General features: G+C 40.0%; 1 protein-coding gene across 1 annotated transcript in view; it reads left to right on the forward strand.

The window, feature by feature from the left end:
• The first annotated feature begins 2,237 nt into the window (after nucleotides 1-2,237).
• LOC149208017 (uncharacterized) overlaps nucleotides 2,238-26,143 on the forward strand; it is a 56,873-nt gene continuing 32,967 nt past the window's right edge. The window contains 2 exon segments of the mRNA XM_089398218.1: nucleotides 2,238-2,598; nucleotides 8,027-8,457. Coding sequence (XP_089254344.1) covers nucleotides 2,238-2,598; nucleotides 8,027-8,457 — 792 coding nt within the window.

A 26,143-nucleotide genomic window follows, 5' to 3' on the forward strand; every position in this document is an offset into this window, starting at 1 on the left:
CCAGAAATGGTGGGGGAAAAGAGAGAAGAATGAACCTATTTGTCACCTTTTGTCTCAAACGAAACTTTATTACCACTCTTGAGCACGACACTTTTTCATTTCACCTGGGTTGGGAAATCTTTTACCTCACAGTTGACTAAATCACTTTGAAAATCTTTAACCGGGTTCAGGGATCAACTTTGAGTTATTCGTCACCAAACCATCTGTTGTGTCGTTATGTGTTCAAGAGGTCTACAAGCAAAACTTTCATCTGCAAAATACTTGTCATCCATTTGACCATCCCTGAGTCAGTCCTTACAGCAACATTTCTTCAACTTGAACAATGATTTCATGTTGCGGGCTTGCCTGCAACGGGTCGCTTTCTATCGACATCGACACATTATCTAGAAAGATGACTTAGGAATCGACAGTACCTTGAAGTCTGCATGCATCAATGGCAGGTTTCTCGCCTTTGACGTCAGTTTACATCATTGACTTTCGATCAGAGGATTCCGTGAAGTGTTCGACATCAAAACATCTATTCACATTTCACGGGTTGTGCTTGGTACTTTGAGGACCATTGACATTACTGGTGGTTTCTCTCACGCTTGTTAACAGTTTACATCATTGACTGGTAATCAAGTGGTTTCTACCATGTTCGACATCGAATCATTTAATCACATGGCTAGAATCGTACCAATTCGGGAAGTAGAAGTGAAGACCCTGGATCTAGTTTCTACCATCCAGGCTGCGAGGAGTTTTGTATTCATTGTCTATGTAGACTTATCATAAACAGATGGCTGCGTCCATACTGTATCTACAAAAGTCTATAAAAATGATGTACTGCAAGATCATTCCTGTATCAGAATAGTTAGTCCATTAGTTAAAGTTTTGAATCTGAGTATGGGAATGCCTACCTCAGTGATGATATAATCTTATCCATGTATTTTGTGTTGAAAATTGCAGGTTCCAACCAGGCCATCCACAAGGCAATCCTTGAAATGATAAAGCGCTTCACCCTTCCTAGAATTACAAAACCCTATTCTATTCCAGGCTTCGCACTTTAGGGGGCAATCTGTTACACTAAAAAATGTCACCTTGACTACTTACAGTTAGTATGGCTCAAATCAACAGTCATGCTACCCTCTTAGGCAAGTCTCATGCCTCTGTTATCCATCTCAAACTCAAAGAAGAGAGAAAGTCTTGTAAAAATCATGTTTATCTCTGGGGTCGCAGGTTCTCTCTAGCCTTACCTGTGGGGACGCTGACCATGTTCACAAAATCTGCGTCCATGGACGCTCTGTATGTTAAGGGACAGGTGCGTCCCTCTGTAAAAGGCAAAATGCACGAGTTTTATCTTGAAAAAGTTACTTGTGGTTACTTCTAGAACATTCTAGAGGTCGGTTTGATGAAATGGATGCGCCTCCAGTTGGTTCATGTATCTCTATTAAGGGGGAACTTATCCCATCAATAAGGGAGCTATCCCACCCAAAGAGGGGGATGATCCCATTGATAGTGGACCTGAATAACCTCTTTACAGCACTATAAATAAAGGCATTGAGCCAGAAGGAGAAGAGGTTGGAGCTATACATTTTCTTTGGGTAAATGCTGCAGGATTTAGGTCTTCCATTAGAGCCTTTGTGAGGAGAGATTGTCTTCACTTGATTCTACTTGGGAGAGGGTGAGCTTTGTCAAAGTAGAGGAAAACCCTTGATGGACCCTGGGAGGAACTTGCACAACACCAAGGCCAGGTTGTAAGAGTTTCTTTGTTTCGTTATTAATACAAACTGGTTTATTTTTCTCAATAGCTTGTGTTAATGAGTTATTTCATGTGTTCCTTGGTCTGCATGTTGAATATATGTTTTATTATATGAAATGCAAGTGCTTGGTAATTGTTTGATTGTTTGTGGTTGCAGGAATTGACTTGAAGGAGGAGCTCATCCGGATCGTCAAGAACGGACTTCAACAACAGCGTTTTGGAATAAGGTAAGCCTAAACACTTGTAGTTTTCATGTTGTAAAAGGTGTATTTAGAGAAAGATCACTCCATTTTGTCTTGTTTGTCATTAGAATGTCTTAGACTTCTAGGAAGGTCAGTCGTGTCCGCACCCTTGACAGATTCCGTGTGACATAGAGTGTGGCACCAAACTGAATGCAGGGGTCCCAGACCAGCTGGCCCACCATGGCCTCATTAAATTATTGGTAGAGGATTCCCTCCACACATACACCATCCCTATAGCCTGGGAAATTTTCCGGAATATGACTAGGGAGGACGACATAAAAACTCTCACAAATGAACTTAGTCCATCCGACAGTGAAGAGGAGGAGCAGACAGAGGAGCTTGAAAAGGAAATCCATGAGGAAGCACAAGATATTCAAGTAGAAGAAGAAACAGAGGAAAAACAGAGAGAAGAAGAGAAAAAGGACACAACCACAGTCAAACCTAAGGCAGAGAAGGAAACAACATCAAGAGCAGAAAAGAGAAAGAGGACAAAAGCTGAGAAAAAGAAGACCAAGACAGCTCAAAATAAGACTGCCACTGGAAAGGCAGAAACTCAGCAGGAAAAGGAGAAAACAATACCTGAGATAGCAGAAACCAAAACAGAAATAGCAGACACAGGTAAAACTGCCGAGGGTGAAGAAGAAAAACAGTAGGAAGAAATATCCCCTGAAACACTGGCAAGGGAAGCAGCAGCTATGCTTGCTGCATTAAGCACTCCAGCTAAGCAAAAGGGAAAAAGAAAAAGACAGAAATCAATGTATTTCAAAGCCAGGAGGAGCACCAGAATCAAGGTGGGCAAGCCCCAGCCATAAACAAAGAAACCCATTATCATTGAGGATGCACCTACTGTGACAAAGGAGGAATCCCCCTCCAAAATCTCCATCACCTACAAGAGAGGGAGTCCCAAGACCTCCACCTGGAAGGAAAGGATCAAATTGATGGACTCTAAGGCAGTCCTACAGGAGGCACAAACCTCTCTACAGGAGACACTGGCCAAGCTCAAAGAAACTGAAAAACTAGAAAAGAAGGCAGAGGAACAATCCCAAGAGGAAGGTAAGGCAAAAGAAATACCAGAACTAGACCTCAACCTAACTTAGGCTCCTATTACAATCTTCTGGAGAGTGGGTAGATCATCCCACAAAATTTCACTATGCCTCTTTTCTTCGAACTAGAAAAATAAAGGGTTAGGACCCACACCTGGATGCAAATTGCTAAATCCAAAGGAGTCAAAGATATAGGGCACATGGAAAACAAGTTGAGAGAGATGAGCAAGGAGTTGAGCATGGTAAGGCACACACAGAGCATCAGAAGAGCTCAACTACAGGAAGAAAATGAACTATTAAAAAAGCAGTTACAGGAACGGGAACCTCAAGGGGGAGGTAAGCTGCCAATCTTGGAAGGACAGCAACAACAAGAGGGACCCCAGGCAGATAGTGAGGCAGCAGAGAAATAGCAACAAGAAGAAGAACCACAAACAAATATTGAAACGCTAATGAAATAGCAGCAAGAAAGAGAATCTCAGGTAGCAACTGAAGTGCTGCTTTTGAAAAAGAAGTTGCAGGAAAAGGAAGCCCAGCTAGCCTGCATGGCCAGCTGGGCAATGGAGGCCCTGTAGTGTAGACAACCAACTAAATCCTATGCACTATATCTCAAAGACTAGTGGCTCCAATTCTAGATTAAAACATTGGCCCAGAGGGGCACAATCCCATTTCAAGATTATGGTCAGTTTATGGGTTATGTGATCATAGTTCAGCCGAGGAAAAAGCAAGGCTAGCAGAATTCTACCTACACAACATGGCACTTCCTGACATGAATTTGTGGGATCCAAATGTGACATTGGAAGACTTACAGCTAATGGCTATGGCTTCTTGGATGAGCCATGAGGAAAAGAGAGCAGTGGAAATTTAGAAGATAATGGCAAAAGAGCTAAGTGAGCCCCTGATGATAAGGGCAGAACCAACAGAACCATTAGCTCTCATCTATGCCGATGAACACCTTGCAGCCAATCCCCAAGTTCTCCCTGATTATGTTGATAGGCAAGCACAAGCTATTGCTCATTTTGAACATATGGAGAGATTGTTTGGCAATGACTGCCTTCATGCATGCATGAGAAGGTGGAATACATTGCCACATAGCTTAAGATCAGGGAGTACCACTCCCCAAACAGGATGAGGGAGGCCATGAGGAGAGTACCCCTATACAAACACTCAATGCAAAGCTTGAAAGCCAACTGGATTGGTCTTAAGTTCAGTCCTCCACTACAATTAGGACTGTTGGAAGGAGTTAAGGAGGAGGAAGATCAGAAACAATGGGAGGAAGTGGACAGGAAAGCAGGCTTCCATGATAGAGAGGAAGACATCACATCAGAGGCTTGGGATGTCAAGGAATCTGTTAGAGCTATTAAAGATGAAGAGATGGATTAGTTTCTCAGAGGATGAGCAACCCATTCAGCAGGGGGTGATGATGAGCCCCAGAAATGGGTAACTATATGGGCTCATTCTGCCTATTATTTTCATTTAATCCACTATTCTCAATAGTTTTGTGCATGTTTTTTAATATATTTATGTCAATAGAGTGAATGGGGATAGTCACTTTGCCATATAGTCTAATGAATGTTTATTGCAAATTTTTTGGGACAATTTTGGACAAAGACGAGGAAATCATGATCATATAGCAGCCAAACTCAAGGAAACAAGGAGGAGGACTTGTAGGAGGGGTGTCTTCTTCATTAATTACCCCTTCCTCAAATTCTCCATCAGCAGCTCAGAGTACACAGGCCCACATTGATGATTCCAAGGGGCAGCCGAGCAAGTCAAGTAGGGCTGCTATTTTCTTCAGTTCTAGGCAGTCGAGCTCCTTAAGTTTAGGAGTACTACTGGGAGTCCCTATTTGTATAAATAAGAAAGCTTCAAGCCTCAGTAGGTTATCCATTTCTTATTCTATTTTCGCACTTTGGTGCAGCATTGTACTCAGCTCATTTTCAAGCTCTTTTTGAGACAATTTTTTAGTGATGTAACTGTTATTTTTTATAATGAAGATGAATGAATTTTTGAGCCAGCACTGATTTTTCTTCCAGAGGGCTGAAGCTCTTGGGTCAGGGCCCAACCCAAGTTTCCCAGCACCTCCTTTGTGTACTTATATGCTCTGTTTCCATTCATGAGTTAATTTCTATTGCATATACTCATTTTACTTCATTGGATTAGTTTGCTTTTGATGGTTAGAATAGTTTTTTTTGCTTCAAGTTGCTTAAGTAGTTTGCTGCAGTAACAGAAAAAGATCCAAAAAGGCCACCAGTAGGTCTTGATCTCCTTTCTCCCTCCTTGGGACCATGATTTGAGGTCAAGGCACTATTGCTGCCACTAAAAACACAGTTTTTGCTCTTCCAATGCAACTACTAGTGTATGATTTCGAGTTGGAGAAGTTGATATTAGTTTGGATTCACATGCTTAGATCATTTGCTATTCATTTACCATGGTTTTCTCGCATAATTTTTTTTTCATAAAGTATTGTTCAGCATTTTTCTGGTTTTAGGTCAGAATTAGGTTAAGATAGACAAAACTCTATTTTTCGGTTTTCGCTTTGGTCAGTTTTGAGAAGTAAGTGCAACTCTCTTGTAGAACATTCTAGCTTATCATTCCTCCATAAAACAACCTGTACCAGTTCATCTCTCAAGATTTCCCCACTCATTCACCACATTTCGCCAATCTGCCCTAATTTCTGCGTTTTTCCATAAAGTTGCTCTTTTGCCCTTTGAACAAATCCAACCATCTCCTTCAGCCTTGATATTCCTTGACAAGTTATAGACCCCTCAACACCTTCATCCAGCCTTCATTTCCCCTTTCCCATCATTTTTCCACCTTCAAATCTCCAAAAGCCACTTTTGGCCTCCTCCTGTATATCCTCCTGTAGAACCTCCTGTAGATCCCCTGCAACCTCCTATAGAAGTTCCTGTGAGTGATTTTTCGAAGTCTGATTGCAATGGAAGTCTTCAGAAGGGTACTAGGGGCTTCTTAGGACCTCTCCACACCTTCCTCACCATCTGCAAAAGCCAACTCCATCTTCCTTTGCCACCAAACCTTTGCACAGTCACAACCAGTCAAATCATAAGCATAATAATTCCACATAAAAATACTCAAAATTACAAAAAGATGATTTCTTCTCATTTCTCTTCAGAAGTAGCTTGAATAAATGAAATTTTCCTTTTCAGTAATCAATGGCACCCATTTCAGTAGTTTCCATCTCTTTTCTTACACAACTAGGGTTTGCTAGGGTTTGTTAGGGTTTGCGTTTCATTTCAGTTTTCTTTCTCTTTCTGCCAATAGAATAGCCCCGGTAGAGTTAGTTTCCTTTCATCACAGTTAAAGCTTCTTCTGAGAACTCATAGAAGTTGGCTTAAGCTCCTAGTGAACTTGCGCCAGCGGATCAAGTGACAGCTTGCAGTACGAGCTAGTACTTGTGCATACAGCACCGTCGCTTCCAAGTTTGTTACGAACTACCAGATTGATAAAAGTAAAGAAGGAAGCCCCAAGAGTTGCAGCGTTATTGCTACAATATTGGAGCTCACCATAGAGGGACGGTGCAAAGTTGTTCGGCCTAAGATAAGGGTTCCTGAAATTTCAAAACCATTGAAGACCAAGCAAGTGAACATTGGGTTGGAAGCACAGCGAAAGTTTTCGAATATAGGCAATTACTAGGATGAGGACATAGTTGACAAGGTCATGGATTTATTGCAGGAATATCAAGGCTTGTTTCCAACAAAGTTCTCTAATTTAAAAGGGATATTAGGTGATATAGGCATTATGAATATCAATCTTAAGCCATATGTGAAGCCAGTAAAGCAGCACCCACATCGATTTAATCATAAATACAAAGAAAATTGCATGAAGAATTGGATAAGATGCTCACAGCAGGAATTATTGAGCCTATAGAAGAATCAAACTGGGTTAGTCCTATGGTGGTTCAGGAGAAGAAGACAAAGGGTGAAATCTGGATCTGCATATATCTAAGGAAGTTGAACGATGCTTGTGTACATGATCCATTCCCTACGTCATTCACAGATGAAGTTTTGGAAAACGTTGGTGGTCAAGAAGCATACTATTTCACAGATGGATTCTCAGGATATCACTAGATCAAGATCACACCAGTAGATTGAAGTAAGACTACCTTTGCCATAGAATGGGGCTCTTTTTAGTATATAGTTATTATCTTTGGACTTAAGAATGCCCTTGTGATTTTTTCTAGGGTGGTAGTCATAGCCTTTAAGGAATTTATTCAAAAAAATTTGGAGGTCTTCTTTAATGATTGGATGGTGTTTGGGTTAGTTAAAAAGCATGTTTCAAGTATTTGCCTATAGTTGGATACTTGTAGAAAGTATCAGATCTCCCTAAATCTCAACAAGTGCACATTTTGTGTACCATATGGGATACTTTTAGGCCACATTGATTGTAAGAAAGGGTTGATGGTGGACCCTGCTAAAATTGCAGTGATTATCAATTTGGAGCCTCCGCGAAATGTCAAATAGTTGCACGCAACATTGGGCCATACAGGATAATACAGAAAGTTCATTAAGGCATATGTACAGATCACTACACCCATGGAGAAATTATTGAAGAAAGATGCGACATTTTGTTGGGATGATGATTTCCAGAAAAACTTAGATGTTTTGAAGGAAAAGATGGTTACAACAACTATTCCAGTATTCCCTGATTGGAAGAAATAATTCCATGTCCATGTGGATGCGTCGTACATAGCATTAGGAGAATTTTTAACCCAACCAGGTGCAGGTGATATCGACCACCCGATTGCATTTGCAAGTAGAAAACTATCTAATGCTGAGAAGAATTACTCAACCATGGAACGCGAAATATTGGCGATGGTATATGCGCTCCAGAAGTTTAGACATTATCTATTGGGTGCGCACTTCAAAATGTATAAAGATCATTCAACTTTGAAGTACCTGGTCAACAAGCCTGTGTTGTGGGGGGGGGGATTTGTAGGTGGTTACTACTATTTCAGGAGCACAACTTCAAATTAATTGTGAAGCCAGGGAGATTAAATGTTGGACTCGATCAACTTTCGTGGATTGAGAATGGAGAAGAACCTACAAGTCTTGATGAAGGATTGCCTGATGTGCAGCTCTTTGTTATGCGCATTGCAGATAAAAATTTTGTGGATATCATCCAATTATTGTTTACATGTGTAGCCCCTGAAGGATATACGACGCAGCAGAAGAAGGAATTGGTGGTCAGGGCCGCAGACTTCTCCGTAATTGCAGGGAACTTGTATAAAATGGACTCAGATGAAGTTCTACATAGGTATGTACCAGATTATGAAAGAAAAAGTATCCTCGCTGACGCAGATGGAGGAGTTGATGGAGGACATTATGCTAGAAGAGCGACTGTGCAGAAGATCCTGCGCCCTGGGTTGTGGTGGAAAACTGTGCAAAAATATTCCAAGGAGTATTGTACAGCATGTGATGTATGTTAAATGATCGAGAAGCTATCGCAGAGGGATGGATTGACTTTGAACCCACAAGTCTCATTACAAGCATTTGACAAATGGGAAATAGATTTTGTAGTACCTATTCATCCACCAAGAAAGAAGACAGGAGCAAGCTACATCATCACAGCAATAGAATACTTGACTAGGTGGGCTGAGGCACAACCTGCGAAGGATTGCAGTGCAGCTACAACTACGAAGTTTATATTTGAATATATTTTGTCTAGGTTTGGTTGTCCTAATATTTTGATGAGCGACAAGGGTTTGCATTTATTGATTGAAATGATTACTTCTTTGCTTAAAGAATTCCATATGTATCATCAGAAAATCACACCCTATCATCCTCAAGCAAATGGAACAGTTGAAGCTTTCAATAATATCTTGGAGAATGCTTTGACAAAGATCTGCAATGCGAATAGGAACGATTGGGATGTGCGCATACTAGTTATTAATTGGGCATATAGAACTACCTATAAGAAGTTGACTGGATAGACACCATTTTGACTAGTTTATGGACAAGAAGCGGTGATGCCAATGGAGTACATAGTGCCTAGTTTGAGGATTATTGTAGTCACAGAGATGGAATATCGGGATATAATGGAAGAATGCCTTGCATAGATACTTGAGATAGAAGAAGATTTCTTCTTGGCAGGCTTTCATCATCAGGTGTAGAAGGGTCGAGAAAAGGCATGGCATAATTGCCACATTAAGCAGTGCACCTTTAAAAATGGATATTTAGTGCTGATGTATGATAGCAAGTTTACTATGTTTCGAGGAAAGTTTCAGACGCATTGGTTGGTACCATACATCGTCAAAGAGATTATGGATGAGGGTGTAGTTTAGCTCGCGAAGCTGAATGGGGAGCTAGTTCAAGTTGTACTAGAGCGATCCCACACCTGCGCAATGACTACATGGATGTAGGACAGTCTTAGTACTTCAGGAAATTGCAAGAAAGGGTAGGACTATAAACTATGCTACCGGGAGGAAAGATTGGCAAAGAGATTGGGTTGCACAATGGTTAGGAGAAAGGCACAGACGGGAGCTACGACGAAGGAGCTGTGTTAGCAAGGTGGGTCCCATGCAACCTCCCCAGAAAGTGGTCATTGAAAACACTGTAGGTGATTGGATGGCTATTTTTCTGTTAAAGGGAGCGGGGAGGAAGCATTTAAGGAGCATATCTTTGGAAATCTGCCACCAAAAGAGCATTAATGAAGGATATTTGGAGGGAATCAATGGATTTGAATTCAAAAAGGGCTATAAATACAACATCTCACTCCACATTCGAACACTTTACTTCCAAAGAGATTGCCTTGAGATTTTACACCTTAATTGAGCCAAGATGATTGTTGCATGTTTGGACGATATTGGCAAGTAGAGGAGTTTCTGCAGAAGGGGCTTGGGTTTAAGGAAGATTTGTCTAAGTGTCAGAAGAAACTATTATGGGAGAGCATTGACAAAATGACTGCAACACCACCAGTCCCTACCACAACGCCTAGGTTGTCGAGGCCAAAACCTATTGCCTCTGCGGGAGGGAGAAGAAGCAAAAGAAGCCACAACAAGCTTTGGTTCGGCAATCGTCATGCAAAAATCCAACTGAGGTTAGATAGAAGGGTCAAATGGATAAAAGCAAGCTATCGACGGAACCTGTGGACCTAGACAAAGAAGAATTGACTATGGGGGTTGAAGATATCGACGCAGAGGAAGCAGTGCCAATTACTCGGCTACCACCTTATGTACCCCCTAGAAAATCCACTCCCAAGGTCACTAAGGACCCTGACTCATTGAAATATAGGGTATTCATGCCATTGTTTTCGGAGGAAGTACCTGTTGAAGGTGAGTTGTTGGCCCGGGTACCATTTCTGAAGATGGAGGACTAGGATCTAGGTGATCATGCGACGTTTCCGAAGTCAGAACCCCAAAAATACTTGAAATCGGTTTACTACGAGGAGGCGGGTGTCACGAGGCTTGAGCCAATGAAGTGGGGAGCCAAAATTGAGCACACAGGATTACTCAATATGTTGTGGGTCCCACACTTTAGCCACAACATAATTAATACTATCTGTGCGCGTCAATTATTGGGACTGGTTCATGATGGGTGCCTCTGGGTAGGAGGGCCCATTCCAATTGGCAATATACTCGTCCACATAATCACCTTGTTACCTTATTAGGTTGTGAACCCCACAGACGATTTTGTGGGGAAGTCATAGGAGAAGAAGCTCACGGATCAGATGAGCAACTTCGGGTTGGTGAAGAAGTGATGCGGCTACGCCATTAGCTCCATATCAGATGGAGTTATGCAGTTTTTTGCACATATTTGGTAGGAAAGATAATAAGGAAGTGTCGTTCCAATGAAGTGTCAACACCAGTGGTATCATTAGCTACGTAGTGCAGCCAAGGGGTCCAATTCAATCGGGAAAAGTACCTTTGTCACGATTTCCTGGAGGGATTTCGTGAAGCCCAAGAGGATGGAAAGGTGTTCCACTACATGTGGTTACTTCTATTGATCACGTTGGTAGTCTGGAGGACACCTAAGGATAGCCAATTCCTAATGTCGGATCCAGACTTGTGTGAGGCTGCAAAATTTGCCTCATTGGGTGATGAAGGATCTCGAACATATTATTGAAACCAAAATGTTATGGGTATTGTTTGAGTCAGATTTGTTAATGGTGATCAACCAAAGATCACGGTTTTCACTAAGCCTACATGCGCAGTACGCAAATATCGCAGATTTCAAAGCAGATTTTCACAATCTGTCCATACGCATGAAGAAGGATGCCACAGGAACATGGCACAAGTTGCCATATTTGGTCATAGAGGATGAAATTATGGGGGCCATCACCAAATGGACGAGTGATTGGCTCATCCCATCTGGCGAAGCTACAGGAACAAGTAAGGTTGTAGAAGGAGATACAGGGAAAATGGCAGCTCCAACAATGGCCAAGAAAGATAAAGGAAAAGAAGCACAAAAGGCTTCTACGAAAGAAAAAGAAGCACAAAAGGCTTCTAAAAAAAAAAGGAAGCAGAGAAGGAAAAGGATTCTATAAAAGAGAAGGAAGCGCAGAAGGAAAGGGCTTCTACAAAAGAGAAAGAAGCACAAAAGGAAAAATTTGCGAAAGAAGCAACATCATAGGTCACGATTGACCTCCAGGAACCTGAGATAGATCACACCAATGTTGAGGTTGAAACCACATATGAAGAGGAAGGGGGCGCAGACCCCTATCTCAAATTAGAGTACTTAAACTCCCCCTTTAGGATCAAGAAAAGGCAAAAGTGTAGTTCCACGGGACCTCGCAGAAGCAGAAGTGCGATAAGTCTACGAGTATGACACCATTGGTCCTCATGAAGGGAGACCTTGATGAGATAGGTGATGTTGTTTGCTCCGCCATTGAAACTATATGGGGACACATCGAGGACTAGAGTCTAGTACCACCAGGTATTGGATAAAGTACAATAGGGCCTAAAGGAATTGCAGGTCTAGGAAGGGGTGATCCAGGTGAGCGTGGGACAAGTGAGAGGGGATCAAGCAAGCGTGCTTGAATTTAGTACCATTGTAGAAATCACATCCGAGCTCCAAGTAGTGTAACTACTAGGGAGCTCTCTCCAATTTGAGACAGTCAAAGACTAGGAGCGTGAACAGTATTAGAAGAATCTAAGTATCAACCTTGTAGCACTGCCTATCCAGACCTTGCATGAGCTACACCAAGGAGTTTTAGATGAGCTCTGCATCGAGGAGAAATGAGCATTGTTGATTATCAACGAGGTAAAAACTAACAATCAACGCATTTTTGCCAAGAAAGCACAGGCCTTGTAGGCTAGCGACAAGGTGATGCAGTGAAATCAACAGCTAGAGGCATCCCTTACCCAAGTGTGCAGTGAGCTCCCTGAGCTCCAAATTCCAGCGAACGTGACCTTAGCGGAGAAAATTTACAAGTTAGCTACTATGGTGAAGGAATCCAAGGAAGAAATTGGAAAGGTATGGTTTGAGCTACAGTTGTTGATTTCAGAGCTTCAACTGAGGTTGCATCCAACCACTTTGCCGAAATTCTAAGAGAAGCGCAAGTCTATTATTAAAGTAGATGTGACCACTTTGGAAGCCGCAGTCAAGGACTGCAACCAATTGTTTGAGCATACAATGGAGATGTGGACCTCACTACAGGAGAATCCACACTTGAAGATGATCAAAGCAGACATCCACGAAAATCATGTGTCATTTGATGAGATCTGTTGGGTCCCTATAATACTAGTGATTACCCCATTACTATTGTAGTTATACCCCTTATTAATATTGTTGTGCCCCTATTTCCCCCATATTGTTATTACTGTGCCCCATAGAATCCCTCTATTGTTATTTTTGTGGCTTTATATTATTATTGTTAGGTCGGCTGGATTATATTGTGACTCCTTAGACTCCTATATATAGAAAGGAGGTTTTGTCATTTGAATCATCGAAGAATTGTTCATTTATGTAATGTAAAGGAGGTTTCCCCCTCGAAGAGGCTGAATTCTAAGGCGTTGATCTATCTTTTCTATCTTTTCTTGAGCTGGTTTCATAACATTTGGTATCAGAGCTTTGGATTCTAGGGTTTCGCTGCTCCAAACAGGTCATCGTGGCATTTTCGCTATAACTTTTTTTCTGCAACGTTTCAGAAGTTGAAAAAAAAACCCATTTGAGAAGAAATCGCGCTGAACCTTGGGTCCGAATTTCAGAGCTTTTTGTGCTATATTTGTGGAGATATGATCTGAGGAAGTTGGTCTTTTTGCAGACTCCTGAATTACATTCCAAACAGGTGACCTAGGGAAAATCGTCATAACTTTCTCTCTGGGATCGGATTGAAATTTCGTAAGAAGGTACAGAAAGAGGACGGACTGTAGTTTCTTGTATGTATTTTTTAGATCCAAAGGTCGAAACAGTGACTCGTGGCACGTCGTACAAGTTCGCTCTACTGAACTAGTCTATAATCAAGTCACTGTGGGAGATTTCACATAAATCTTCTTTGGAGAATCCAAATTCGGTCAGACTTGTGGCATTGGAAAGAGGACACAGAAAGCTACTGCATATCGCAATTTCAGAACTGGAGGATATGAAATTACAGAGATACATCAGATTCAATATCAGGCTTCTACAAAGTGAAAAAAGGTGTGGTTTTTTTTTTTTTTTAATTTTTTGCGTAAGCTTGGTTTGAAGGAATTCAAAGGGCATAGTAAAGCATTATTATCGGTAACTGATGCCCCGAGGAAAGAAAATGCAAACACCTAGTAAGGAACCTGAAAGCTCTAGCATGACTCATGAAGAAGAGGAAGAAATGCTACATGATATATCAAAATTACAAGAACAAGTGCAACAAATGTCACGCTCACAAAAGCTAACAGAAGCTAAGATAAATGGCATGGAATCTAAGATAAAGGGTGTGGAAGCTAAGATGGATGATTGGAAGACAAATTTGAAGACTGATATGGAAGAATTGAATGTATATTTGAACACAAACTTGAAGACAGGCATGACAGATATGAAGACAGATTTGACAAATTTTCTACAAGAAATACTTACTAATGGTGAAAAGGTAGTAAAGGAAACTCATGATGCGAACAAAAGAAATGTTAATCATGATATCATAGACTCTAATGTTGGATCGAAGACTCACCATATTCCAAAAATCGATATGAGGAAGTTTGATGGCAAGGATCCCGCCACATGGATATTACAGATGGAGCAGTTCTTCGATCTCAATAATGTGCAAAACACACAAAAGGTACGTATGGCAACTTTATATTTGGAACCAAATCAGTTTGTATGGTATCAATGGCTTTTCTCTCGTAAACAATTTATCACTTGGGCAATTTTTACGGAAGAATTGATAGCACATTATGAGGATACAAAAAGCAACACTTTTTTTAGCCAATTGATAAGTCTCAAACAAAAGGGTTCAATAATGGAGCACATTGAGGAGTTCCAAAAATTGAACATAAGGGTAAAAGATATTCCAGAGGAGCATAGGATTGATGTGTTCATAGGGTCTTTAAAGGATAATATCCAACATGATGTTCGCCTTTGGGAACCTGATTCATTAGAGAAGGCATTCAGGTTAGCAAGAAAAATGGAAAGCAAAATTATGGCAACCAGGAAGCATACCACTCACAACTATAAAGACGGAATGTTGTTGCCCCTAGTCTTCCACAACCTATAAGGTTGACACCACAACAATTGGAAGAAAAAAGAGCAAAAGGGCTTTGTTACAGTTGTGATAGCAAATACACTAAAGGTCATAAGTGTGCTGAGAAGAAATTATTCTACATAGATTGTGAAGAGGAAGAAGAAAAGGAGCAAGAAAGGTCAAAAGAAGAGGATATACTCCAGGAACAAAGCCTAGATGAAGAACAAATAAATCCGACCATATCTTGTAATGCATTGGCGGGAATTACCACTCCTCAAACCATCAAGATAGAAGGACAAATCAAGAAGAAAAAGGTAATAGTGTTGATTGATTCAGGAAGCACCCACAATTTTATTCATTGTAGGGTAGCAAAAGAATTGAATTGCTTCCTATATCCAGCACCAGAGTGTCAAGTGATGATTGCAAATGGAGGAACAATAAATTGCTCTGGAAAGTGCCATAATATCAAGCTATCCATGGGAGAATATGTATTGACTAGCCCAATGCTTTCCATTCCAATGGGAGGTGTTGATGTTGTACTAGGAGTCCAATGGCTACAATCCTTGGGTACAATAGCTTTTAATTTTCAAGAACTTTTCATGAAATTTTCTACGGAAGGAAAGGAAGTTGAATTAAGGGGTATTGCAGGGAAACCAGGAAAGATAATCAGCTCTAATGGTATGACAAAGCTTCTAAAAAAGGAGCAAAGAGGTGTAATTGCACAATTATGTTCGCTAGATGTTTCCACATCGAATCATCTATTTCTCCAGATCTCCAAAAAGTCCTGGACAATCATTCCAAGGTATTTGAGACTCCCAAAGGTCTCCCACCTATGCGTGATCATGATCATGCTATTCATCTGATTCCAGGAAGTGTTCCTCCAAACATCAGGCCGTACAGATATCCCTATGTCCAAAAGAGTGAAATTGAACGTATGGTTGCAGAAATGCTAGAGGCTGGTATAATTCAACCGAGTCAAAGTTCTTTCTCTGCTCCAGTAGTATTGGTGCACAAGAAGGATGGATCATGGCGCATGTGTCCGGATTATAGGGAGCTCAACAAGCTCACTATTAAAGATAAGTTCCCCATTCCTGTCATTGATGAATTACTGGATGAATTGCATGGATCAATTTACTTCACCAAGTTGGATCTTCGTTCAGGATATCATCAAATCAGAATGAAGATTGAAGACATTCCGAAAACAACATTTAGAACTCATGAGGGTCATTATGAATTTTTGGTCATGCCTTTTGGCCTTACCAATGCACCTTCAACATTTCAAGGTTTGATGAATTCAATTTTCAAACCATTCCTTAGAAAATTTGTGTTAGTATTTTTTGATGATATACTAATCTACAGCAAGTCTTGGAAGGATCATGTTGAACATGTTGACAGGGTGCTACAACTATTGGAGGAGAAACAATTATATGCAAAAAGATCCAAATGTTTCTTTGGAGTCCAGGAGGTGGAATATTTGGGTCATATTGTATCTCATGAAGGAGTTAAGGTAGACCCTAGCAAAATTAAAGCCATTAAGGAATGGAAAATCCCCACATCCATAAAGCATCTGCGAGGATTTCTTGGGTTGACAGGGTATTATCGCAAGTTTGTTAAGAATTATGGGAGAATAGCAGCACCTCTAACAACATTATTGAAGAAAGATGCATTTTCATGGACTCCGGAAGCAACAAAGGCCTTTGAACATCTTAAAGAGGCAATGTGCCAAGCACCGGTCTTAGCTACACCGGACTTCACAAAAACCTTTATTGTGGAATGTGATGCTTCAGGAAATGGAATTGGTGCTGTTCTAATGCAAGATGAAAGACCCATTGCTTTTGAAAGTCGTCCAATCAAGGGAAAGTTTTTAAGCAAAGCTATTTATGAGAAGGAAATGTTGGCAATACTCCATGCACTTAAGAAATGGCGACCCTACCTAATGGGAAGACACTTCAAGGTAAAAACGGATCATGATAGCCTTAAATACTTTTTAGAACAAAGATTATCCTCTGAAGAGCAACAAAAGTGGGTCACAAAGATGTTGGGTTATGACTTTGAAATCATCTACAAAAAAGGGAAGCAAAATGTGGTGGCAGATGCACTCTCAAGAAAGGATGAGGATGTGGAAGCATTGTTGTGCGCCATTTCTATTATCCAACCAGATTGGATAAACGAAGCAAGGGAGGAATGGAAGAATGACGAAGAAGTGTGGGCACTTATTCGAAAGCTACAACAAGATTCCAGTACGTCTGATACATTTAGCTGGAAAAATGATTCGTTATGGTACAAAGATCGCTTATACCTCTGTAAGAATTCCCAGCTAAAACAAAAGATTCTTATGGAATTGCACACTTCTCCCTTAGGAGGGCACTCAGGATTTTTAAAAACTTACCACAGGGTTAAGAAGGAATTTTTTTGGGATGGCCTTAAATCAGATATTCAAAAGTTTGTGGCGGAATGTTTGGTTTGCCAACAAAATAAAGTTGAAACAATTAAGACACCGGGTCTATTACAACCTTTATCCATTCCAAGCCAACGTTGGGAGGAGGTTTCAATGGATTTTATCACAGGTTTACCCAAGTCTGAGGGAAAGAGTGTCATCATGGTGGTAGTTGACAGACTTACCAAGTATGCACACTTTTGTGCATTATCACATCCATTTAAAGCCAGTACAGTTTCTACTGCATTTATGGAAACAATTCAAAAGCTACATGGAAACCCAAAGATTATTGTAAGTGACAGAGATCCCATTTTCACTGGAAATTTTTGGACAGAATTATTTTCTTGTCTTGGTACTCAGTTAGCTCATAGCTCATCTTATCATCCTCAATCTGATGGGCAAACTGAGATAGTAAACAAATGTTTGGAAGGATATCTTCGTTGCTTTGTATCTGATAAACAGACACAATGGGTCAAATGGTTGCCTCTGGCTGAATGGTGGTATAACACTTCCTTCCATACAGCAACAAAAATGACCCCATTTATGGCACTTTATGGGTATCAACCACCATCCATCACATCATATTTAAGAGAAAATTCTAAGGTTCAGGCAGTGGAACATCACATCGAACATCAACAACAAGTCCTCCAACTCTTAAAGGATAACCTCGTGTTGGCACAGAATAGAATGAAACAACAGGCAGATCAACATCGCAGTGAAAGAAGTTTTGATGTAGGTGATTGGGTATTCCTACGGCTACAACCATATAAGCAAATGTCCCTCAAGCAAGCTAAGAAGGATAATAAATTATCACCAAAGTATTATGGTCCGTACAAGGTGTTGCAAAAGATTGGTACTATGGCATACAAATTGGAGCTTCCTGCAGCTTCTCGATTGCACCCAGTTTTCCATGTTTCATGTTTAAAGAAGGTTATAGGCGACAAGCTCCCAGTTCAAACAATATTGCCAGAACTTGACGAGGAAGGAAAAATTATATTGGAACCGGAAGCAGTCATAGAAACAAGAACTCGACAGCTACGAAATCGATCAATTTCAGAGTATCTTATCAAGTGGAAGAACTTATCCGCTGAAGATTCCACATGGGAGGATGAGAATTTTATGCAGAAGTATCCAGAACTACTCAAGCGTTGAGGACAACACTTTTTTGAAGGAGAGGGGCATGTTGGGTCCCTATAATACTAGTGATTACCCCATTACTATTGTAGTTATACCCCTTATTAATATTGTTGTGCCCCTATTGCCCCCATATTGTTATTACTGTGCCCCATAGAATCCCTCTATTGTTATTTTTGTGGCTTTATATTATTATTTTTAGGTCGGCTGGATTATATTGTGACTCCTTAGACTCCTATATATAGAAAGGAGGTTTTGTCATTTGAATCATCGAAGAATTGTTCATTTATGTAATGTAAAGGAGGTTGCCCCCTCGAAGAGGCTGAATTCTAAGGCGTTGATCTATCTTTTCTATCTTTTCTTGAGCTGGTTTCATAACAAGATCAGAGCGACATCATGGACCTTAGCACCTATGCAAAGGTTCACCAGACTTCAGGAAGTGAAATTCATCCAGGCCCAGATTGATGAGCTACATCGGAAGGCCTCTATTATTTAATTTAGGATGCAAACATGGGCCGATGAAGCAAGAAAACTATCACAGACTACCCAGAGCAAGTTAAAAGCTCTGCAGAAGACACAAAGAACCATGGGGCTTGTTGTTGAAGGTCCAATGATGAAGAAATTGGTTGAGGAAGTTCGTCAGGCCGTCGCGTAGGGAACAATAGATCTTCAAGCGTTGAAGATAGAATTCAACGGCCTGCAAGCAAAGGTTGAGGCAACACTAGTAGAGTGACTCGGGACGAGTCACGACTTTCTGTTGCGGGCATGTTGGAACGAAGTCCCCTAAGTCAAATTTTGTTAAGTTTTGTTAAATATTGTAAAGTCTTTGCATTTTTAGGAGTACAAAACGAGTAGCACAAGTTGATAGGAGTCAAAGGTGCTTTAGGAAGGTCAAAGCCTCTTAGTTTGTTAGATTCAAGTTGTTTTGAGACCCGCCCATGGTTTGCGGACCATGGTATTATAATGAAAAGGAATATAAAAGGAAGTCATAGAAGAGTAATAAAAAAGGGGGAAGTAAGAATAATGCATGAGTTGGGTCTGATTTTATCTATTATGTACTTGGGTGAAAGGGAAGGCTCCTGCAGTTGTGTGCACGAAGACATTGGTAAGTCTGCAGCTGAGTGCGCGGGCCCCTACAGCTATGTGTGTAGGGTTGGAAAGAGTTGTAATTATTCAATATCTAAAGCTTAATAAAGGCTTGTTTTGAAGAACTATCTGTGTATCTGTGTATCATTCTCTAAATTTACAGTATTTTTGATCCGTTGAATGCATTTAATTAGGAAAAGTACTTAATATATTCGAGAAGACATAAATCTATTTATTTATATGATGTTATGCATGTTTAGCGCAATCGACAAAGGACATAAATCTAGTAACTGTTAATCACTGTAAAATTCAGGTTTTAAGGGTTAGGATTCGTGAAGGTCAAGATAAAGCCCTAAGTCTAGCAGAAACACATCACATAGTCCTCTAGATGCATAAACCTAGTTTTAGCATCCCCCAATACCGCCTCAGGTGAGAATACAACCTACACTACGCGGTTTGTTGCCAAAAGGGCCGGTAGTGTAGGTTTTTGTTGGTTAGTGAAGCTAACTCCGAACTTGGGTCCAAGCCCCTTCAAGCCAACAATGTTTTCCACTAAAGTTTGAATTAGAATTCAAGTAACAATGCTCTATATTTGAAGTGATTATTAATCTATTATTCCTTCTCCATTTCATAAACTACAAAGATCCAGCAGCATGCCTATCTTGCCATGTTACAATTAAGCTTGATATGTCTGCAAATTGATCACTCTAAGCCCCTTTGACTCCATTTCCCAATGGATTTCCTTGTTGTTCCAACCAAACTCTGAACTTTCACATCTAGCCTAAAATCCTACAAAGCAAACAAAGCTAAATCTGATAGAGAGATCCCTCTCTGAGTTTAGAAGGGCTAGCTTCTAAACTTAAAAGTGGTTTTCTGGTTACCTTTGAAATTTCTTTCACAACCTTGAGAAATTAAGGAGTGCTAACACTTGACATGGGAGCAACCTTAAGGAGCAAAAAAATATTTTCTCTATTGAAAAATTTATGGACTGAAAATTATCCTTCCATAAAATTTAACCATTTATTTAGAGCACTTGCATCTGTCTGGCCGTCTAATATGGAAATGTAAAAATTAACTGATACCTTAAAGGGGGTGGTTCCACTAAAGTGATTGTTGGATGAATATGTGTCTCCCATTGATATTTACCACAGGATATGGGAAAAATTATCCATAATCTCATTCCCTTATTGCTTGACAACTTCTTCGAGCAACAATTTGATAGGATTTCTTGCTCCCTCATCTTTCTTTTCTTCTGCTATGGGAGGTTGTCAGGTTCTGTGAGGATGGTCTTGCAAGGGTTCATGCTATAGGGATTAATGCACAGGTGTTTGGTGATAGAGATACCCTCAAGGATCTTCCTAGGATCCTTGGTAGACTGTCAGATTAGCTACAGCTGGCACAAAGATGCACACATATGTATGTTAAACAAATGAGAATCAAAGTAGGAAGAAGGACTTATTACCTCAAGTCTTGGTGTGGTATTGCTGGAGAGTGCAAAGTAGCAGAGTGGAAGACCCCTCAGCTAGCTCCAAATCAAAACCTTCACATAGATAAGACAAGTCGTAACATCACAACATATAACTTTAACAATCAATGCACTAAAATATAAAGATATCTAATTACATGTATCTAAGCCAGTCATAATAACGACATTGTATAAATATGTAAACAAATTACACTACCAATTCCGCAGAGTGGACAACAAAATTGTAGTTCTATATTAGTGTAGAAAAGCCTTCCCTTACTCCTCTAGCTCCTATCTCTCTCTCCCTTCTTAACCTATTTCAATGCCTTAGTTAGAGACTAGTCTTGACAGTCAAATAGGAAATCCTTTCAAATGTTTCGACCACTTACACAATGGCTGATCTAGGATGTTTTTGCTTATAGATGTATAGAAAATAATTGCATATGAAATTGCAGCTTAACACATAAATTTTCACATATGAAAAGAAGAAGAAAACACATAAAAAGGCACGAAAGAGGACACCGAGGCTTGATAATGGAGTTTGTCCAATTTGGACTATGTCTCCAGGCCCAACTCAACAATGGGGAGGCCTTTCTTATTAAATGGCATGAATAAACAGAGTTGCAATCATCAATCTGTCCATAGGAGTCTTATACCTCCAATCTGCCTATTGGCTATGAAATGAATGCCTTGGATGGAGTGGTGTGCAGCGCCAAAGCTTCCCGCAGCAATAGAAGAGGGTTGGAGTTGTGTAACTATTCAAAACACCTCAGTAGATGCTCTCAGCCTCTGCAAAATAGCGTTTTTCCACCATTGAAATTGCCTCCTCTCGTGCTCTTCCATTGATCCTCTTTTATAAAGGATTTTCAGACAAAATCCCATTTAAAATGGGGCATGCTTCATTAATAAGAGAGGTTGGTAGAGTGGAAGGATCGACGAGTGCAACCGCCGCTCAAAATGGTATTTTTATCGTTGAACAACAAAGCTTCAAAAATCCTGAAAAACACTGCAAATCTGCCCAAGAACCATATTCCCAGACTTCATAAATCATTAAATTGGGCATATAATCTGTATCAGGTCCACGTGGAGATTGCAAATCATCATATCACTATGTCCCTGTCCTGGTACTCGGGAAAGGCCGACCGCCAATCGTCGATCGTCGATATTGGCGTCGGTCGATCGCGTCGGCATCCCCCACATGTATCGCCCCGGGTGTCTGTGGGAGGTTCCGTCGATCCGATTAATCGTCGATCGCACAGTCCATTCACCGATAGCCACGTATATATATATATATATATATATATATACATATATATATATGTATACATATATATATATGTATACATATATGTATATGTATACATATATATATATATATATATATATATATATATGTATATATATATATATATATATATATATATCTATACATATGTATATGTATATATATGTATACATATATATATATGTATATACATATATATATATATATATATATATAGATATATGTATACATATACATATGTATACATATATATACATATATACATATAGATATATATATATATATATATGTACATATATATATATATATATATATATATATATATGTATATACATATATATATATATGTGTGTGTGTGTGTGTGTGTGTACATATATATATATATGTACATATATATATGTATATATGTATATGTATATATGTATATACATATATGTACATACGTATATGTATATATGTACATACATATATGTATATATGTACATATATATGTATATACATATACATATATATATATACATATACATATATATATATACATATATATATATATACATATATATATATATATATATGACCACCGATTGCGATGGCCTCCGATTCGTCGATCCGATCTGATCGGAGATCAACGATCAGGGATTCTACAGCCCAAACCTTAAGTCCACCCTCATGCGACCTCTAATTGCGATTTTTCATTTAAGGCTTCAAGACCCATTTTTTAAAGGAAATTCCTATTTTCCTTAAGGATTGAAGAACCCTTCTTTTTGCAATAACTTCATCATTCGGACTCGGATTGAAGTACCGTTTACGCCGTTGGAATCAAAAAGATGAGATCTCTGCTCTGGTCCTGGGTTGACTTCATTCTGATCACTTTGATTTCTAAGTTTTTCCATGCCATTGTATCTTAAGATCCACCTAGATCAATCCTCCCCATTGAGGAGCTTTTGGACAGCGAAAAGCTTTTCATTAGTCAATTGGAAAGTGAGGATATTGTGCCCTCACTTTCTTTTTCTCCAACCATCTGGCCTTGCTGGGATGCATTCCCTTGAATCCAACTCGAAGGTACTCTACATCTCCTCACCATGAAGTCCTGGTTCTTCTGTTGAGGATGATGTCTTTGGACAACTCATCGAGATATTCAGGTGCAAAATCATTGACGGTAGGAATTGTGCCCACCTCATCAGTGTCCATGATCAAAGGTGGTTCATATAGCTTCATGTTCTCCACATTCACTACTGAGTACATCTGCATATATACCGGCAAGTCAAGACGAAAGGCATTGTTCCCAATCTTCTCCAATATGGTGAATGGTCCATACTAGATTGGCCGCAACTTCTTTCCTTCTCCCTTCATCCTGTCTTTACTGATGTGGAACCACACCTTTTCGCCCACTTGGAATTGATGGTCAACTTGGTGTTTATCATGTCGAGCCTTATAACGGGCTTGACTTTTTTCCAACTACTCTTGCACTGCTTGGTGAATCATTTGGATTCGTTGAATGAATTGTTGAGCTTTGTCTTTATCATTACGTTCACTGGAGCCATCCTCCCTTCCAAAGACCATGTCTAAAGGGTCCTTTGGCAGGTAACCAAAGCATGTCTCGAATGGTGAACGTTGTGTTGATGAATGCACTGCTCATTTCTAGGAATATTGTATATAGGGGAGATGTTCATCCCACAACTTGGGATGCTTCTCACAATAGCCTCATAATAGGTGTACCACGGTATGTTTGACAACCTCTATCTGCCCATCAGTCTACAGGTAAAATGTCGTGCTTCTTTTTAGTTTGGTGTCCATCATCCTCCACAAGCTGGTCCAGAACTCCCCAAGGAAGCGAGAGTCTCAATCTAACACAATTAATGTGGGTAATCCAAAGTGGACCCAAACATACTGAAATAAAAGAGAAGCAGTCTGCTCTGCAGTAATCTACTTTTTACAAGGCATAAGAATACACATTTTGCTAAAATGGTCAACGACGACATACAAATAGTCGTGACCCTTCCTAGACAAAGGTAAACCTCCTACAAAGTCAATTGACACACTTTCCCATGGACGACTCGAAATAGGGAGTGGTGTGTAGAGCCCAATTTTTCTGTTATAGGGCTTTGAAACAGAACACATCACATAACCCTTTACATAGCGAGTCACAATTTTTTTCATATGAGGCCAAAAGAAAAATCTTTGCACATGATATAAAGTCTTCTCAACACCAAAGTGTCCAAACACAAGAGAGGTGTGGGCCTCTCAAATTACATGCACTCTTTCTCCTGTGGGAATACACAATTTACCAAGGTGATACAACAATTTCCCCTGCAAGTGATAGTTGTCCACCTATGAACCATGGGTTAGTTTTGCATAAACCTCCTTAAAGTCATCATCGTTAGCATATTGTTCAGCATAACTTTCAAAAGACAACGAAGCATTATGAAAAATAACAAAAGCAGAAATAGGAGGGCGAGATAGCATATCGGCCACTTTATTGCTAGTGCCCTTCTTATACTTTATTACCAGATGAAACTGTTGAAGAAAGCCCATCCACTTGAAATCACGAGTTTGTTGAAAATTGTTTTGTGACTGAAAGTACTACAAGGGCTGATGATCTATATGGATGATGGTCTCCTTGCCGATCAGGTAGTGTTTCCACTTTTTCACACTCTGCACCAAGGCATAAAGCTCCTTGTCATAGGTGGGATAGTTTATCATAGCTTGAGAAAACTTCTCAGAATGGTAACAAATTGGCTTCTTTTGCTGCATCAGTACAGCTCCCATGGCATAACCATTAGCATCATTTTCGATCTCAAATGGTTGTTCGAGATCGGGTAAGGCTAAGACTGGCACAGTGCTAATTTTCTCCTTCAATGTTTCAAAGGACTTCTTTTGTCTTCCTCCCCATCGGAAGACCTGTTTCACACTTGTCAATGTGTGCAAGGGTGCTGCAATAATAGAGAAATTAGCAATAAATCTCCTCCAATACTGGACTGCACCTAGAAAGCTACGGACCTCAGTTACACTAGTAGGCTTATGCCAATTTACAATTGCTTCAACTTTAGCGGGATCAATTTTTAACTGACCGTGACCAACAATATAACCTAGGTAACCCAAAGAGGTTTTCCCGAACTCACACTTTGACAATTTTACAAAGAGTTTTTCTTTCTTAAGCACATCAAGCACTTTCTTTACATGACTCACATGTTCAAAACAACTCTTACTGAAAACTAATATATCATCTAAGTATACAAGAACAAACTCATCAATGAAAGGCTGAAATATATGATTCATAACCCGCAATAAAGGTGGTTGGAGCGTTGCAAAGCCTGAATGGCATTATCATCCATTCGAACAACCCCTGCTTGGTTTTGAAAGTGGTTTTCCACACGTCCTGCTCTGCAATTCGGACCTGGTGATAGCATCACTTTTTAATTGATACAATAAATCATCTATGCATGGGAGGGGATAGTGATTTTTCACCGATATTTTGTTAAGTGTGCGGTAGTCCACTCACATCCTCTAGCTCCCATCTTTCTTTGGCACTAGAACAATCGGTGATTCGCATGGAGAGGAGCTCGACCTAATCATGCCGTGGTCCAGCAATTCCTACACTTGATGCTTGATCTCCTCCATTTCGACTACTAACATTCTATACATGCCGATATTTGGCAGAGGGGCGTCATGCAACAAGTGGATCTCGTGTTGGATCTCCCTCTGTGGAGGTAGTCCCTAGGGCTCCTGAAACAATGCATTATAATCAGTAATTAAATCCATCAGTTCTTGTTTATGCTTACCATCATAGCCTTGGAACACGTCTGTGAATTCGGCCTCCTTTTCCCTGACGACCATAAGCATGCATGCCTTGCTAGAGTTCACCAGCGATTTCATCTGCCCAACACTTATGTGGTTGGCGTTAATTTTGTTTTGATGAGCTCGTACTATGTACTCTATCCCATCATTAGTGATGTGGTATTTATTTTCATGGCGGAAAAAGATAGCTTTTCTTTCATATAGGTAGGGGCTCCCCAAAACCATGCCACAGATGTCCAACAGTATAACATCTATCTCTACTTCATCTACTAGCTTAGAAGCAATCACAAATTTTACCTTGCACTACT

This window comes from Pinus tabuliformis, chromosome 1_2 (assembly GCF_031772625.1).
Source record: "Pinus tabuliformis cultivar Carrire ecotype Pingquan chromosome 1_2, CPIR1, whole genome shotgun sequence".
Classification (NCBI taxonomy): domain Eukaryota; kingdom Viridiplantae; phylum Streptophyta; class Pinopsida; order Pinales; family Pinaceae; genus Pinus; species Pinus tabuliformis.